The sequence below is a fragment of the Spodoptera frugiperda genome, chromosome 8 (genome assembly GCF_023101765.2).
Source record: "Spodoptera frugiperda isolate SF20-4 chromosome 8, AGI-APGP_CSIRO_Sfru_2.0, whole genome shotgun sequence".
Classification (NCBI taxonomy): Eukaryota; Metazoa; Arthropoda; class Insecta; order Lepidoptera; family Noctuidae; genus Spodoptera; species Spodoptera frugiperda.
The window spans coordinates 6830261-6847963 of record NC_064219.1 but is presented as its reverse complement, the minus strand read 5'-3'; the positions used below and the strand labels follow the sequence as shown (position 1 = coordinate 6847963).

General features: G+C 34.9%; 1 protein-coding gene across 2 annotated transcripts in view; it reads right to left on the bottom strand.

Moving 5' to 3' along the window:
* The window catches only part of LOC118275619 (cell adhesion molecule Dscam2), a 120732-nt gene that overhangs the window by 25696 nt on the left and 77333 nt on the right, over positions 1-17703 (bottom strand). For both annotated transcript variants that reach the window (XM_035593645.2, XM_035593644.2), the window contains exons 9-23: positions 16936-17010; positions 11672-11816; positions 9039-9214; positions 8133-8223; positions 6464-6614; positions 3789-3953; positions 3298-3433; positions 2532-2651; positions 2021-2185; positions 1591-1735; positions 1166-1314; positions 795-1005; positions 464-659; positions 221-387; positions 67-149 (exon numbers count right to left, since the gene is read on the bottom strand). In XM_035593645.2, coding sequence (XP_035449538.2) covers positions 67-149; positions 221-387; positions 464-659; positions 795-1005; positions 1166-1314; positions 1591-1735; positions 2021-2185; positions 2532-2651; positions 3298-3433; positions 3789-3953; positions 6464-6614; positions 8133-8223; positions 9039-9214; positions 11672-11816; positions 16936-17010 — 2175 coding nt within the window. The remainder of the gene's footprint in view (positions 1-66; positions 150-220; positions 388-463; positions 660-794; positions 1006-1165; positions 1315-1590; positions 1736-2020; positions 2186-2531; positions 2652-3297; positions 3434-3788; positions 3954-6463; positions 6615-8132; positions 8224-9038; positions 9215-11671; positions 11817-16935; positions 17011-17703) is intronic.

The following is a 17703-nucleotide window of genomic DNA, read 5'->3' as shown; positions in this document are numbered from 1 at the left end:
CTGTTAATCATTGCTCAATATACTAAAGTTGACTTATGATGAGGATTGTGTCCGAAATATACTTGCCACTCTCTTGTGTTAAAGTATTGACAGGAGCAGTAGCAGGTCCTGCACCTGCACTGTTGAACGCTCTGACGCTGACAGAATATCTGCAAACCAATTTTGATTATAACATACCGTTATAAAGTGGATTTTTGTCCAAAATGTTACGCTTCCTCACCGGGTATAATGTTCCAGACCTTCGATAATGTACTTTGTTATTTGTCCTCTGACAGTGGCAAACTCCATGCCTACGTTCGAACCTCCGGCTAATGTTCCATCAGCTGAAGGCCACCACCATACTGTATACCCTAGCAGTTCTCCATTCCAGGATGATGATGGAGGCGCCTTGAAATACGATTTTGGATTTTATTTCTAGACACACAAGACACATAATTATCAGACATGATTGTTTTCTTCTTACCTGCCAAGCTAGTTCAATAGTAGAGGATCTTGGAGCTGATGCTCGCAAGCTTATTGGAGCTCTTGAAGGTGGTTCATGCAATGTCAATGCAAGTAGGGCCCTCGTATGAGCTGATGCAAACTGCGCGGTCACCGTCCGAGCCCGCACTAAATACGCTGTAGCTGGTTCTAAACCAGATATTGTCGCACTCTCAGTTCTGTTTTGGAATAAAAATGGACATTAATACAAGTTTATGGGATTTAAGAACCAATGCTACATAATTATATTTACCATTTTAGCTTGATTTTTGGTATGATTAAGTTTTAATTCAAAGTAATATTTTTTAACTTACTCTGCATACGACTCCGGTGCATGGGCAGATACGGACACATTATGAGTTTCAGCATCCCTCCAAGAATCGGAGCTTGTCGAATCATGCTTGCGGTATTGTACCACGTAACCCAACACTGGAGAATTGCCATCATATGGCCTTCTCCACTGGAGGCGAACTGAACGTGATGTGGTCTCTAAGACCCTGAAGTTTGCTGGTGGTTCGGGTGGCTCTAAGAAGAAAAGTAAGTTTTTTAATAAAATTTCAGTTTTTGCAACCAAAGGTTATCAATGATACCGCTTCTGAACAACAAATTGATAATATCTAGTGCTGGAGTAAATAGTTGTTTCATTTACTGCATACCAAAGAAAATTCCTTTAAAATATTCTTACCTTGAACAGCCAAATGTACAAAATGATCAGATCTCCCATATGGATTAGATGCTTGACAGCGATACACGCCTGAATCTCTTCTGTCAGCTCTTTCTATAACTAATTCGCTTCTTAATCCTTCTGCACTCCTAGTTTCTGATATGCTCATTCTAAAATGGACACAACAAGAATATACTATGAATTTTTATTTTACTATCGAAAATTATCTTAAATATTGTATCGATTGGATAAATTGATGCTGAAATTTTGAAGATACCTTACCAATAAGCCATTACCCATATTGATAAATATTTAAATACGAATACGTACTAAGGTTAGCAACAAATATTGCTAACATCTTCTCTATTAATTATTCTTTAAATGTGAGTAAGAAAAGACATAAAATCTAATTGGTAAAAGGAGTGTATTGTATTCCTTTGTCTTACCTATAGTCTGAATTAGGTAAAGCTCTCCCTGAGTGACTCCATGCGGTAGCAAGCGGCGAATCTCCTCGAGCTACACAAGCCAATCTTACAGTATCCCCCAGCTTGGCAGTAACATTGGCTGATTGCGTTTCAAATCTTGCTGGCTCTAAAGAAGAAAATAAATATTTAAAAATTTATGATGACTACAGAAATCGGGAGACTTGAAAAAATAACCTTATTGCTATGCAATAAAGACATTTTTCAGTGGTGTTCAGTATTTATAGTTAAGCATTTCAAATACAGATTTTAAGTTAAATCTTAAAGAAGAATTAATTGGATTTGATTACGCAAAAACAACTTAATTTGCTAACGAATAAAGTTGCCTTTAGGATAACAAAGACAAGTTACTTTAAAGGATAACATTATATTTAGAATATGTATTAAAACGTACCGTTAATATGTATAGTAAGAGTTTTTGATAAAGGGGGTGACACTCCATTGTCGGCTCTGCAACGATATTTTCCAGAATGTTCTGCTCGTGCTGATTCTAACCTCAACGAGCCATTTGTGAGCACCACTGGGTCGGATACTCCACCTAGTGTTGTTTCTGTACTACCTATAAGTAGATATAATATTGAAATCGACCGATTGATCTGTTAAATAGGAGAATGTAATTAAAAGAACGTAATATCTACAAATAATCACATAATAATGCCATAACTCAAAATGCGCAAGAAGAACACCTCAAAATAATGGAAGAAAAATGCAAATCTTCGCTTTAATCGGGCTATGATAAATTAGCTTTGTAGTAAATTGAAACGATCGAACTACATTCCTTAAGCTTTATACGTAAAATCACTTCAAACATTATATTCAGAACAGTAGATCAACATAAGAAACTAAAACAGATTACGGACAGTAGTAGATAAACCTTAAGTCGATTTCTTCACATCTAATCTTACCAGAGAACTTGGTCCAGTATATAGAAGGCGGGGGGTGACCCCTAGCCTCACAGCTCACAGTAAGTGAACCATTAAGGAGCACGGCGGTATCTGAAGGCTCTATCTGCCAGTATGGTGGGACTGAAATAAAAGGTTTAATTATCCTCTCGTCTCTAAAGGATGGCAACTGACAAAAGGCCATTGAAGCCGTTTCGAGGCTTTGTTTTGTATTGACTTTAGTTTCTGAGGAACTAGGAAACCGTGAATAGTTTTAGGTAACTGTTGGTAGATATATCTAGATAATATAAAATCACGATTTGCTGTATTTAAAATAAAGATATTGATTAAAATAATGTTATTTTAGTTTTGTTGTAATAATCATCATAATAAATATAATTTGTGTTAAGCTGACTTGATGCTTATTATGCCATTATATATGTTGCCATGCCCAAACCAGGTTTAATGTTGAAGCTAATCTGCTAATATAATCTATGTATCTATACATGAAAGCAGTAAATGATTAATTGAGTTTGATTTTATTGAAAAAACACAAAAGTTTAAAAACAGTTCCTATTTTTTCATTCCTATCTCGGGTGAAACTGTTGTTGATTTCAGAAAAAAATACAGATAATAGGTAGCTTTTACGCAGCGACTATACCAAGACATAAAATATGATGGTATTTTAAATGGAAACAATAGCACAGTTATCCAAAATTACAATGAGTAAGTCTTTATCAGACACCGTTGAACAGCATTTGCTTATCTTGACGAGGGTCCAGAAATTTACCTTTGATGGCCAGTTCAGCGGACATGTTGGCTTTCCCAGCAGTGTTGGTCACGACACACGTGTATATTCCACTGTGGGCTGCAGTCAAACTCTTGAATAGAAGCATGCTGTAAAACTCTGCTCCTCTTTCGTCAACCTGCAATTTTGGACATGTTTAACCCGCGAGACGCAGGACACAATGTATTTTCTATTATGTCTCATACATATACCGGCAATCAAGAAGTTAATCGACCGATTTTATTTTCTCTCTTAAATTAGGTCTAAAAAATGTCATGAAATTTTTAAAACACGACATATAATTTTATCCAACCTCATCTAGATTTTAATAATTTTGACGTGTAAATTCTTTTGTAGCCATTTGCCAAAATAAATTCATTGTTTCATTGTATCGGTGTACGATATATCACAAATGATTACAAAACATAACTTTTTTTTGTTACTTTGGTAGATGTACTAAAATAGAATCACCGTCAATATCCATCTGGTCATACCTGAAGAGCACTGGAGATGGGCATCTGGTCTTTCAACCAGGAGAAGTAGACTGGCATGTCTCCTGACGTCACAGTACATGTCAGCTGTGAACGATCACCAGCCCTCAGTCCAGGAGGGAAGACAATTGGAGACAGAACTGGTGGTGACACCACTGTCACTTGTACCTAGGACAAAATAGAATATTGTACACAACGACCACATAAGACTTTAAAATAATTAAACTGGAATAATTGTCGAAATTCATTTTACGATTCATTTAAATAAACGAGTTTTTGACAATTATTTTATAGGAAAAATCATGTGGATCATCATCGGTGCAGTTGTTCCAAGCCGTAAGAGTTGTGAAAACACTAATTGGAAACCCAATTCTGCTAGAAGTCATTATTATATGCAGACGAAGTCGCAGGGAACAGCTAGTATACCATAAAATCCACAAGACAGTCATTATTATAGCGTTAATCTTAAAGATAAACCAATCAATTGTTCTAGTCAAATATAAATCCTTTGCGAGCATTATTATAGACAATAGAAGTTTGTTTACAAGCGAAAGTTTTGGTGAAGTTTGAACAGTATTGTTTGGGAGTAGGGAAGCAAATGAAAAAGTATTCTTAGTAAGAAGAAGAAATTTCACAATCATTGTGAAGGCAGAGCATAGTTATTTTCCTCTTTATTTTTGGTATTTAATATTAATTATTTGTAATTATGTATGGACAGACAATAAAAATTGATGAAGGACATAATTAAACAACCCAGCTATTAACATGACATTTAAATTTGAACTTTAAATCGTATGTAGTATGACATATTTCATAAAGCCAGTACTGTTATTTGTACAATTATGTATTGTCTATGTATCGTCATTTTTGTCGTCGTTATTTTCTAATCATGTTATAAAAACCATCAGTTAGCATTTTCATGGTTGCTTGCTACTTTTTATGTATAAACATAGACAAACAGACTAGCACAAATACCATAACAATTTCTTCCCCAAAAATTCCTCTAGAACCTTTTGGAAAACCGTACTAAAAATATCAATTTCGTTACAACACAATATTATTATAAGGTACACAAGTAATAATAATATCAATAAGGATAACGGAAAAACGTTGGATAAAAATACTCATATAACAAGAAGATTCAGCGTAATAAAATAAGTGAAGTATAAAATGAGATGGTAGTAAGTTCATCCCTAAGATAAGTGGGTCGAGTCTAAGGTTGGACGCAGACGAACTACTTTTAGTGTCCACTTTAGGCGATTTTGTTGCTCTTATAATGTTACACACATTATTCGTAGTATGTTATACGTAAATTATTTTCAGTTGATATCAAAAAAGGGAGGTTCTCAGTTTGATCTGTATCTGTTGTCTATTTTCATGCGGTTTTCAGCATAGTATTTTGTGGACTTAAAAAAGGATTTACCTAACTTAAAAAAGATGGACGCGGTGAAAATTTACGGAAGTTCCCTTTTTTATTTAAAAAAGTTATATGTTTTTCTATATTATTGTACTGTTAAATTGGTCATTATCCGTTATTTAGTTGTATTCGACTGTTATGTGTTATTTTTATATTATTTAACACTTTATATACAATTGAACGGCAGCTTTAATGCTTTAAATATCATCATCATCATCATCATCAGCCGAGAGACGTCCACTGCTTTAAATATATTGTGTTATCAATTGAAAAAGGATCCTTAATAGACGTGCAACTATTTAATATCTACCTGACAACTTAGTTGACCACTTGACAACTAAAATGTTGCCAATCGTCAATGTGGACCCGTCAACTTCAAAGTGGCCTGTCTTGTCCAAACTTTACGGAAAGTTCTCCAGAAAATGATTGAAAGTGAACAATGAATATTTTACAGCGCCCATATTTTACTGGATAATACGTAAAATAGTTTTAAAGCGTAATAAAGTACGGCACCATCATAATATAAAATGGTTATGATAACGTTGTAGCCAGTTTACAAAGTATAATGTAAGAAGTATACAAAACGTAATGGACTTTAAGTGTTTATAATAAAGTTTCAAGTCGAGAATTATTCTCTTTTAGACTTTTGTAAATCCATTACCTACACGTGGAATACAACACATTTTAAAAGTACTAAACTACGAAAATCAGATTTGAACTACAAAATTGAGGATCGATGTTGCACTAGCAACTAAACTGATTATTTTTATTTATTTTATTTTTAGCCAAGGTCGTCTCACTGCAGGGCAAAGGCCTCCCTACCCTCCTATATCCTATAAACCTTCTTACGAAACTGATTATAAAGCAATATACACTTAGTTTCAGAGCACTGCTTTCCTCCGCACTTTCAAGAGATTTTTGATAGTACATTTTTAACTCCTATTTCTGGCCAAGGACCATTTTTATAATTCTAGTTAAGTACCTACACAATATAGTATTACTTTTTTCATCCACACTCTGATTTTCTCATTCACTTATAAAAATGTGACTTGTGGATTATTGGAATCAAATGCTCCTCTCAGCTGTCTCATTTGATATAAGTTTAATTCAAACTTTAGCCGTGGTATTTATTGAATAGAGGTGTGGTCTTGTGTATTTTTTTCTTTTGTGTGTGAACCACAGACCATCTGTTCAATAAATACGGCTAAAACGGCTGTCCACATTTAAAGAACCACCTAAAGTAAATAATAAAATCAGGTACCTCTCTTCTAGCCAGTTCCCCTCCTGGTGTAAGGACGGAGCAGGTCCAGCTTCCTTTGTCCCTGTTCCGATCCACGTTGGTGATCGTCAGCTGTCCATCCATCTGCTGGTACCGAGGGTCGGTGCCCGCGCCGCCCTCCCATTTCACTGAACTAGATAAATACAAATTTTAAGCTTAGTATAGTACTTTTTAGTTTCGATTTCTGGGTAAGGAAAAATATGATGTATGGTTTGTGGTTTCTTATTATTCTGTATTAACTTTGAGTTAAAAAGCGAGGCGTTGAATAAATGTTATGTTTTTAGGCCTATTTCGTATATTTTCAGCTAAGATGATAACAAATATGTGATTTAAATTAAATCACATGTATTTGCTCCTTACGGTATTTATACTAACCTAATTTCACTTGTATTCTACTACACTGTTTACACCTACTTTCTACAATATTGATGTTGCAAGTACCTAACTCAAATACATGTATTTATAGCTACATGTCATGTACTACATGAACGTAGCCTCGAGTCGTATTTCAGGTATTAAAGTGAAATTGCAGTTTGATCGAATTATATCTGTTCGAGATTGTAAAATCGAAGATTTCTCCTGGGTACAATGCCAGGCGAGTTACCTATTGCAGTTGTTCTAGGATAAAATACTAAATATTCGTTATTATAATATTTTCTAAAACATATTGATACATATTGATAGAGTGAATTAGTGAGGACGAAATTTCATATGCAACTTCACACTTTTTGTCCCCGAAGGGGTAGGCAGAGGTGCACATTACGGCACGTAGGTAATGCCGCTATACAATCTACACCCTCATTTCACCATTTGTGTTATAAGTCACATGTAATAGGGGGTAAGCCTATTACCTGGGACTTATTTCAATTTAATAATATTACAGAATAAAGCGAAACTTTGCAATAAAGACATATAATAAATTTGACAAGACATGAAAATCAACCTTATCAAGAAAGGAGGAGAAGACAGAAGAGTAATATTAATTAATATTTAAATACTTCTCTGACAATTGCATAACACAGAACTTACACGTCTAATTCTTCAACACACAACAGACGTTATAATTTACTAAAATAAAAGCTACCCTGTGTCCAAAATCAACTCAACACATATATAAAAAAACAAAAATATTTGAAGCCCGATTCTGTGAGTAATCATAATACCAAGTAGATATGATCGCGACCCGAGTTCACCCAATGTTATTCCGTGCCTCGCCTTTCAATGTGGCCCATACATTTTGTACGAAGCCAATGTTGTAAGTGAAATTTTATGGTCACCCATATAAAAACACTTTTACTATTGGTTGGATGGTCGATTTTTTGCTTTAAACTTTCTCATATTTTAACATAGCCTGATTGTACGTATTTCAATTCACTATTTCATCTCGTGTTGGTACTGGTAATCAGAAATCGAACCCGAATGTCTCTTAAATCTTAAACGGTGTGACCTGTACGCGCCACTTATTCACGTAGGCTGTTGATGTGATGTGTGTGTGACACAATATATTTAAGATTTTTTAAACAAACATTTTCAATAGAATTATGCTTACGACTCTACACATATCTTCTTAATCGAACTATCTATACCTATATCCTAAATAAATAAAAGCACTTGGGCCTTGTTAAGTAACATATCATTGAAGCATACTCACTCTATTGGAAATCCGTAGTAGGGACACCAAATGATCACTTCAGACCCCGCAACAGCTTTCACAAGGCTCATGGCCCTGATGTATGGGGGACCTATGTAAATCCGATAATATTATTTACTGAACAATCCGTAAAATAATACTTATCTCTATTTACTTAGGATGGAAACACAAACAGTAAAATGTGTAAATAAGAATTGTGAAAGTGTAAGTAAGCAAAAATTACAATTTATGGCGGGACAAGTATAATAAGATTTGAGTGCTGTTTTGTTTATTCTGTACTTTTATACCGCACTTCTTCAATGTACGAATAATCGTAAATAAAATAATAGCAAGGCCTGCAATGGTTTATGTTACATGGTTTTATTGTTACAATAAAATAAATTGATTTGTGGATTGTGGACATTTATTTCGGAATTGCTGAGTCCTAATGCGTATAGCACTTAGCTTATTGTTAGATGATCTATAAAATCTTCTTCAGAAAAATTACAACCAAATATTTAAGAGGATTGATTTAACCGTATTCTCTATCTCTTCTGTCAGTAGTAATAACAAAGCAATAAGGTACAATGCATGAAGGAATAAACCTATAATATAAAAATAAGTCGAATTTTCCTTCCTGACGCTATAACTCCAGAACGCACGAACCGATTTCCACATTTTAGCATTTGTTGGAAAGGTTTCAAGCTCCATGAGTTATAGCAAAGAAAATTTAGGAAAAATTCAAGATAAAAGCAGGAAATCACGGAAAATCATTGGTGGCAAAACGGAGTTCGTCGGGTTTGCTTGTTATCCATAAATCAATTTTAATCTCATAAGCACTTTACTATTGCTACATATCACCATTCTTTAAATTATATTTTTAATGCATTTTTTTTTAATATATTTTTAATATAAAATAATACGTACCATATACATTAAGTCGTGCCGCATGAGCGACGCTGCCATGTGTGTTGGTAGCCCTGCACTCGTACCGGCCGCCATGTTCGACTCTTGCACTGTTCACCGATAGGGTTGACAACACGTAGTTATTCCCAGACCCCAACCCTGTGGGACTGCTCTCCCGTCCCTCCGTTATTACAGCCCTGCGATCAAATATCATCAAATATAATATACAAGGTGTAAGAAAGGCTTCTTTGGATTTTAATATTGTTTTGAAAAATATTTTTAATCCTACGTCTATTTATCTCATGGTCGAAACATAAAACAATATTCTAAATCATCGGTATCACAAATTAAAATAAGCACACAGTCAGCTGATTAGTATCAACAAACTATGTATTTGTGTCTGAACTATTTGACATGTTTTTTTAAGATATAGAAACATAACTATAAAATAGTGAAATCGAAGATTGATTTATTTATTTATTTATTTATTTATTAGGACAACCAGTAGTTGTTACATTAGGACTTATATCTAAACACTTACATAATAATAACACAACACAACATTTTAAGGTGTCACAACATGCACTGTAGGACAACATAATGGTGACACTGTTCTCAGTTAATAGGAAAAAAATAATTAAAAAATAAAATACAATGTGAAAATAAAATAAAATAAAACACATTCAAACAAAACAATATTAACATACCCGCAAATTTATACATTGTTAAGATAACTAAGACTAAATAATACAAATGAAACAAATAAACAAAAAACCAAATTCAATAAAAAATTATGAAAAAAAAAGGAATTAATTTAAAAATTTTAAATTATTCCTAAATAAAGATTTGCACACATATATAGAAATGAAATTTATAAATAAAATTAAAAATAAAATTAAATTAAATTATAATTAAATTAAATAACAATTATATGTCAGCTGTAAGACCAGTATGATCCAGTATGATCAGTGCGATAAAAAACAATTATATATCAGCTGTATGACCAGTATGATCATGATCGCTCAATAATCCCACAACAGTCTTTTTAAAATTCGGTAGTGTGTCGGCAAAAATATCCACATCACCAGAGATTTCATTATAGGACCTAGACAGTCGAGACAAGGCAGAAAAATCCTTCAAGTTGGTCCTGGCAGGTGGTCGATGCAATAACCCAGCCCTGAGAGTCGCTTTCCTGGGAACACGAGCTGGCACACGCAAACAGAATGTTCCCAAAAGCGGCGGACAATGAAACCCGTATCTCAAAACCTTATACAGAAATGTCAAGTCTAGCAGACGTCTCCGAGTTGCCAAACTATTCATCTTGAAATGCCCCAATCCATCGCTGTATGACTTTAATTGTTTATGCAAGCCTAATGAGAAGGTAAGGGGTCTTAAGAATCTCCTCTGAATCCGTTCAATTCGAAGTTGGTGAACATTATATTGTGGCGACCACACAACACTGCAATATTCCAGGTTACTACGAACATAACTATTATAAAGAGCTATCTTTGTAGCGGGCTTACGAAATGATTTAGTGTTCCGAATGATAAAACCCAACATTTTAGATGATTTGTTTATAATATTATCTATATGGGGTAAGAAAGTCAATTTGGAGTCAAGTATTATGCCTAAATCTCTTATTTCGTTTTTCTTTTGGAGGACTATGTTATTTATGTGATATGGAACTTCAATAAGGCTATGATTTCTAGTAAACGTTATATAGTAGCACTTATCAATGTTGAATGTCATCTTGATACCAACTTTAGCAACGGTATGTACTATTATTTGAAGCTGAAACGTGGTATAGGATTCATATTGGCATGTGATCTAGAAAATGATAGACCCATAGAACTACCCCCTCTCCCGAGCTATGATTTAGTAGATAGTACTCCTATTTTTAAAAATATAGTTTCGACTACGCCCTGTATAAACACAAAAGACAGGAAAGCACCACATATCAGATTTTTGTCAGTCATAAAACATAATGACGGTATAGATATCCAATCTAGGAGTTTCGATTTACATTTATTTAGTAGCGTGATAAGGTAAATATTGAAAATAGTCGTTATTATTATTAGATCGTTCATGGACATGAAGGATAATCGATTACCTTTTGAGAATAGGTTCCATGAAAACCAAAACCCAATCTTTTCTTTACGACCTTCTCAGAACTTCGGTATTATATCATAGTTTGTGAACGATACTATACAACTGCTATAATGTCTGCAAACTAGTTTGGTAGGTCACTACAAATTTAATGTACACTTTGTATAATTATTAAATTGTATGCCTAATATTTCATATCAAGTATTGACATTTCATGATTATGTGTATTTTGGCTGGATCATTTCATACTTTAACTTTTAATCTGTCGAAAAGCAAATATTATTTAATGTGTATTTTATGATAACCAAACTAATCATATTACAAACAGATTATTAATTATAAACGGACAGACAGACAGACAGACATGACGAATCTATAAGTGGTCCGTTTTTTGCCATTTGGCTACGGACCCGTAAAAAATGTTGGTGGCTTTAATACAAATAATAGAACAGCTACATTGAAAGTTACTACATTGAAAAATGTCCAAAACCCAATTATTTTTACCAATTTATCATCATTTATTTCTAGATAGCTATAATAATACTTACCCATGATGACTAGGTATAGGCTGTCCATCCAGGGACCATCGGAACCGAGGAGGTGGTTCACCAACCGCTGAGCATTTCAACGCCACCTGAGACCCTGGCTGCACAGCCTGTTCTATGAACGTGTACACCAGCTCCGGCCGAGAATCTGTATAAAAAGGTTTAATAAGAAAATAAACTTTTTAATTAGCGTTACAATATGAATAAAAAGCTTCTTCCTTGTAAGAGATCACTCGCAACATCAGGCATGGTACGTGTGTGTTACTGACCTTTAAAAAAGGAATACAATAATTTACTCTAGACTAGCGACCCGCCCCAGCTTCACATGGTTGCAATGGTGATAATATATTACTTAGTATTATACATATAGTGGAGCGCCTGGGGGTTTTCACCTCGGATTAGAGTTACAGTGAATGAATTAATATGATCGATGTGGGATATTGTTTTTTAAACTATAAATTGCAATGTTTACCCAAAATTTTTTTGTGCACTCCATTTTTTCATTGTTTAAACAAATTATTATAAAAAAATAATGTTTGACCATATATTTTCACTTTAAACAGTATTTTTTTTTATTTATATGTTAAATCTTACCTGAGTAGACATATAGGAACATTTTTCAAAGATACCTGTGTATAAAAATAGCAGTATCTCGAACAGGTAGAAAAACGTGGAGGGGAGAGCGGAGCGACAGCTGCTATGTACAATGGAACTTCTTGGCCAGTTTAATTATAAATGAAACGCACTTTATTGTGTACATTGAAGAAAATACGGTAATTAATTATGAATAATGAAAAGAAAAAAAAAAATATTTGTACAAAATCTGTTTATTTAAATATATTACATTGTTGTCTACATCAAATATTTTCTTCTACTTCATCTATCTGTACCTATAATAGGTGAAGTATTGGAACAACTATTTCCGCTGCACTGTAAACATGATACACTGCAGTATAAACTACACTCGCGAGCAACCAAATCGACTCAACCTACATGTGCGCATTCGAAGATGTTTTCTTAAAAATATACTGAATTGCTTTTAAAAACCGATATACCATTAGAAAGCTTACAACTTCAGCTTTATATTGGTACCATTATTATAAAAATTGTATCAGTACTTTTTAAAATATTTAACTTAATTCAGCGGACTAGAGTATTTGCTCACTACGACTCCAACAAGTTATAACACAAACTACCCCTATAAAACCTCCACATTAAGGTTAACTTTATCTGTGGCTTATCGAAAGTTGAACGTACACATCTCCGCAAAAACGCCTCATTTTATTTCCAAAAATTTTGGATACGACACCAGAAGAAGCCGCTCAAGTCGTTGCTCTACTGGAACAAGGACTAAGTCAGCGAAGAGTTGCTGCTCATCTGAGTTTGAGCCAATCTGCAGTATCAAGAGGGTACAGGTAGTATCAAGATACTAGTGCCTTCAATCGAAGACCAAGAATAAGCCGCCACCGGTCCACCTCGGAGAGAGACGACCGTTTTATTATTTCAACTTCACTACGAAATCGTCACTTAACCGGTGTCGATGTTCAACAGGAACTCAGAAGAGTTCGAAGAGTGGCTGTCAGCGAGTGGACAGTACGGAGATGGTTGAAGGAAGCCAACCTCACCCCTAAACGGCCTGCCACAGGCCCGAAATTGACGACCCGCCATCGGCAAGCGCGCATTCAATTTGCCCGAGAACACCTCGATTGGAGCATAGAACAATGGAGGCCAGTCTTATTAACTGCCGAATGCAGAATGTGTCTGCACGGTAGTCGTACGGAACGCCGGGCGAACTGGCCAGGTGTTCTCGGGCAAATTGAATGCGCGCTTGCCGATGGCGGGTCGTCAATTTCGGGCCTGTGGTAGGCCGTTTAGGGGTGAGGTTGGCTTCCTCCAACCGTCTCCGTACTGTCCACTCGCTGACAGCCACTCTTCGAACTCTTCTGAGTTCTAAAAGAAAAAAAGAGGTTTTTAAAAGCAATTCAGTATATTTTTAAGAAAACATCTTCGAATGCGCACATGTAGGTTGAGTCGACTTGGTTGCTCGCGAGTGTAGTTTATACTGCAGTGTATCATGTTTACAGTGCAGCGGAAATAGTTGTTCCAATACTTCACCTATTATAATACAGATAGATGAAGTAGAAGAAAATATTTGATGTAGACAACCATGTAATATATTTAAATAAACAGATTTTGTACAAATACCTTTTTTTTTTCTTTTCATTAGTCATAATTAATTACCGTATTTTTTTCAATGTACACAATAAAGTGCGTTTCATTTATAATTAAACTGGCCAAGAAGTTCCATTGTACATAGCAGCTGTCGCTCCGCTCTCCCCTCCACGTTTTTCTACCTGTTCGAGATACTGCTATTTTTATACACAGGTATCTTTGAAAAATGTTCCTATATGTCTACTCAGGTAAGATTTAACATATAAATAAAAAAAATACTGTTTAAAGTGAAAATATATGGTCAAACATTAATTTTTTATAATAATTTGTTTAAACAATAAAAAAATGGAGTGCACAAAAAATTTTGGGTAAACATTGCAATTTATAGTTTAAAAAACAATATCCCACATCGATCATATTAATTCATTCACTGTAACTCTAATCCGAGGTTTTACGGTTTTGAATGCTCCAGGCACTCCACTAGTGGAGCGCCTGGGGGTTTTCACCTCGGATTAGAGTTACAGTGAATGAATTAATATGATCGATGTGGGATATTGTTTTTTAAACTATAAATTGCAATGTTTACCCAAAATTTTTTTGTGCACTCCATTTTTTTATTGATTAAACAAATTATTATAAAAAAATAATGTTTGACCATATATTTTCACTTTAAACAGTATTTTTTTTTATTTATATGTTAAATCTTACCTGAGTAGACATATAGGAACATTTTTCAAAGATACCTGTGTATAAAAATAGCAGTATCTCGAACAGGTAGAAAAACGTGGAGGGGAGAGCGGAGCGACAGCTGCTATGTACAATGGAACTTCTTGGCCAGTTTAATTATAAATGAAACGCACTTTATTGTGTACATTGAAGAAAATACGGTAATTAATTATGAATAATGAAAAGAAAAAAAAATTTGTACAAAATCTGTTTATTTATATATATTACATGGTTGTCTACATCAAATATTTTCTTCTACTTCATCTATCTGTATTATAATAGGTGAAGTATTGGAACAACTATTTCCGCTGCACTGTAAACATGATACACTGCAGTATAAACTACACTCGCGAGCAACCAAATCGACTCAACCTACATGTGCGCATTCGAAGATGTTTTCTTAAAAATATACTGAATTGCTTTTAAAAACCGATATACCATTAGAAAGCTTACAACTTCAGCTTTATATTGGTACCATTATTATAAAAATTGTATCAGTACTTTTTAAAATATTTAACTTAATTCAGCGGACTAGAGTATTTGCTCACTACGACTCCAACAAGTTATAACACAAACTACCCCTATAAAACCTCCACATTAAGGTTAACTTTATCTGTGGCTTATCGAAAGTTGAACGTACACATCTCCGCAAAAACGCCTCATTTTATTTCCAAAAATTTTGGATACGACACCAGAAGAAGCCGCTCAAGTCGTTGCTCTACTGGAACAAGGACTAAGTCAGCGAAGAGTTGCTGCTCATCTGAGTTTGAGCCAATCTGCAGTATCAAGAGGGTACAGGTAGTATCAAGATACTAGTGCCTTCAATCGAAGACCAAGAATAAGCCGCCACCGGTCCACCTCGGAGAGAGACGACCGTTTTATTATTTCAACTTCACTACGAAATCGTCACTTAACCGGTGTCGATGTTCAACAGGAACTCAGAAGAGTTCGAAGAGTGGCTGTCAGCGAGTGGACAGTACGGAGATGGTTGAAGGAAGCCAACCTCACCCCTAAACGGCCTGCCACAGGCCCGAAATTGACGACCCGCCATCGGCAAGCGCGCATTCAATTTGCCCGAGAACACCTCGATTGGAGCATAGAACAATGGAGGCCAGTCTTATTAACTGCCGAATGCAGAATGTGTCTGCACGGTAGTCGTACGGAACGCCGGGCGAACTGGCCAGGTGTTCTCGGGCAAATTGAATGCGCGCTTGCCGATGGCGGGTCGTCAATTTCGGGCCTGTGGTAGGCCGTTTAGGGGTGAGGTTGGCTTCCTCCAACCGTCTCCGTACTGTCCACTCGCTGACAGCCACTCTTCGAACTCTTCTGAGTTCTAAAAGAAAAAAAGAGGTTTTTAAAAGCAATTCAGTATATTTTTAAGAAAACATCTTCGAATGCGCACATGTAGGTTGAGTCGACTTGGTTGCTCGCGAGTGTAGTTTATACTGCAGTGTATCATGTTTACAGTGCAGCGGAAATAGTTGTTCCAATACTTCACCTATTATTATACAGATAGATGAAGTAGAAGAAAATATTTGATGTAGACAACCATGTAATATATTTAAATAAACAGATTTTGTACAAATATTTTTTTTTTCTTTTCATTAGTCATAATTAATTACCGTATTTTTTTCAATGTACACAATAAAGTGCGTTTCATTTATAATTAAACTGGCCAAGAAGTTCCATTGTACATAGCAGCTGTCGCTCCGCTCTCCCCTCCACGTTTTTCTACCTGTTCGAGATACTGCTATTTTTATACACAGGTATCTTTGAAAAATGTTCCTATATGTCTACTCAGGTAAGATTTAACATATAAATAAAAAAAAATACTGTTTAAAGTGAAAATATATGGTCAAACATTAATTTTTTATAATAATTTGTTTAAACAATAAAAAAATGGAGTGCACAAAAAAATTTTGGGTAAACATTGCAATTTATAGTTTAAAAAACAATATCCCACATCGATCATATTAATTCATTCACTGTAACTCTAATCCGAGGTTTTACGGTTTTGAATGCTCCAGGCACTCCACTAATAATAATATCAACCTTCCTCTTGAACTACTATAAAAAACTCATCGCATCAAAATCCGTTGTGTATTTTTAAAGATTTTGTTTTATACTATGTAGTGAAGATTTGATCACACTAATAAGAAAAGTATTCGAATATTGAACACCGCGCTAGCTGAAGGTGATCTCAAATTCATTAAATTGATTTGTCATTTCTTATTTCTTCTGTAATCTATTCTACATCTTAACACACACAACATAAGAACTATAATGCCACATTGACACACTATCTTTGTATCAAAAGCTGGAACGTGCCACAATATAGGTACAAAGCAAAAAAACAGCTGGAAACATACCTGGAGAACGTTTTAACCGTTTTCGTTTGAACGAACGAACCACGCCTGCTTCCCGTACTAACGAGCACCGGGTAACTGAAATATATAAACTAGGTGAATGCTGTGTAATGCAAAAATACATCGCCTTTATATAAGCTTTGTTGTTACTTTGTTTCCTTAAAATGAAGTGTAAGTACAAGTTCGTAAGGTTCAAAGTCGATATGATTGTTAAAACTTGCAAAGGATTTGTTGAAATGTTTTCACATTCAACCTTAGTTTTGGTTTGTTTGAAATACTGAGTGTTAATTTTAACGTGTATAACTCTAAGGGTTATTTTTCACCTGAGATGTGCTATGCCTTAGCACTGGTGGAAACGGACTCAGCTAAGTTATGTTTATTATATGAAAAGATGCGTGCTATGGATGACTTCCTTAGTACTAATACATCGCATACTCGAGCTGCACGTCTTCCTCGCACAGCTACACCAGTGGAAACGGTCACATGGTTTCACAGCTTAGCTATTACATCTTATCATAGCTACGTAGCATAGCATATCTCAGGTAGAAAAGCACCGTAATCCCGAAAGTTTTTTAGAACCGACGAGAAAAATTTGGACATTCATAATTAAAAATAACACAAATTCTTACATCGTGGCCATTTGCTTATTATCTAGAACATAATTATATACACATACATCGTATGTTGTATTGTGTACCAACATTTAATTACTACATATTCAATACATACAGCGTACCAATTCGTTTTGAACAAACAAACGGAGCAAACAAC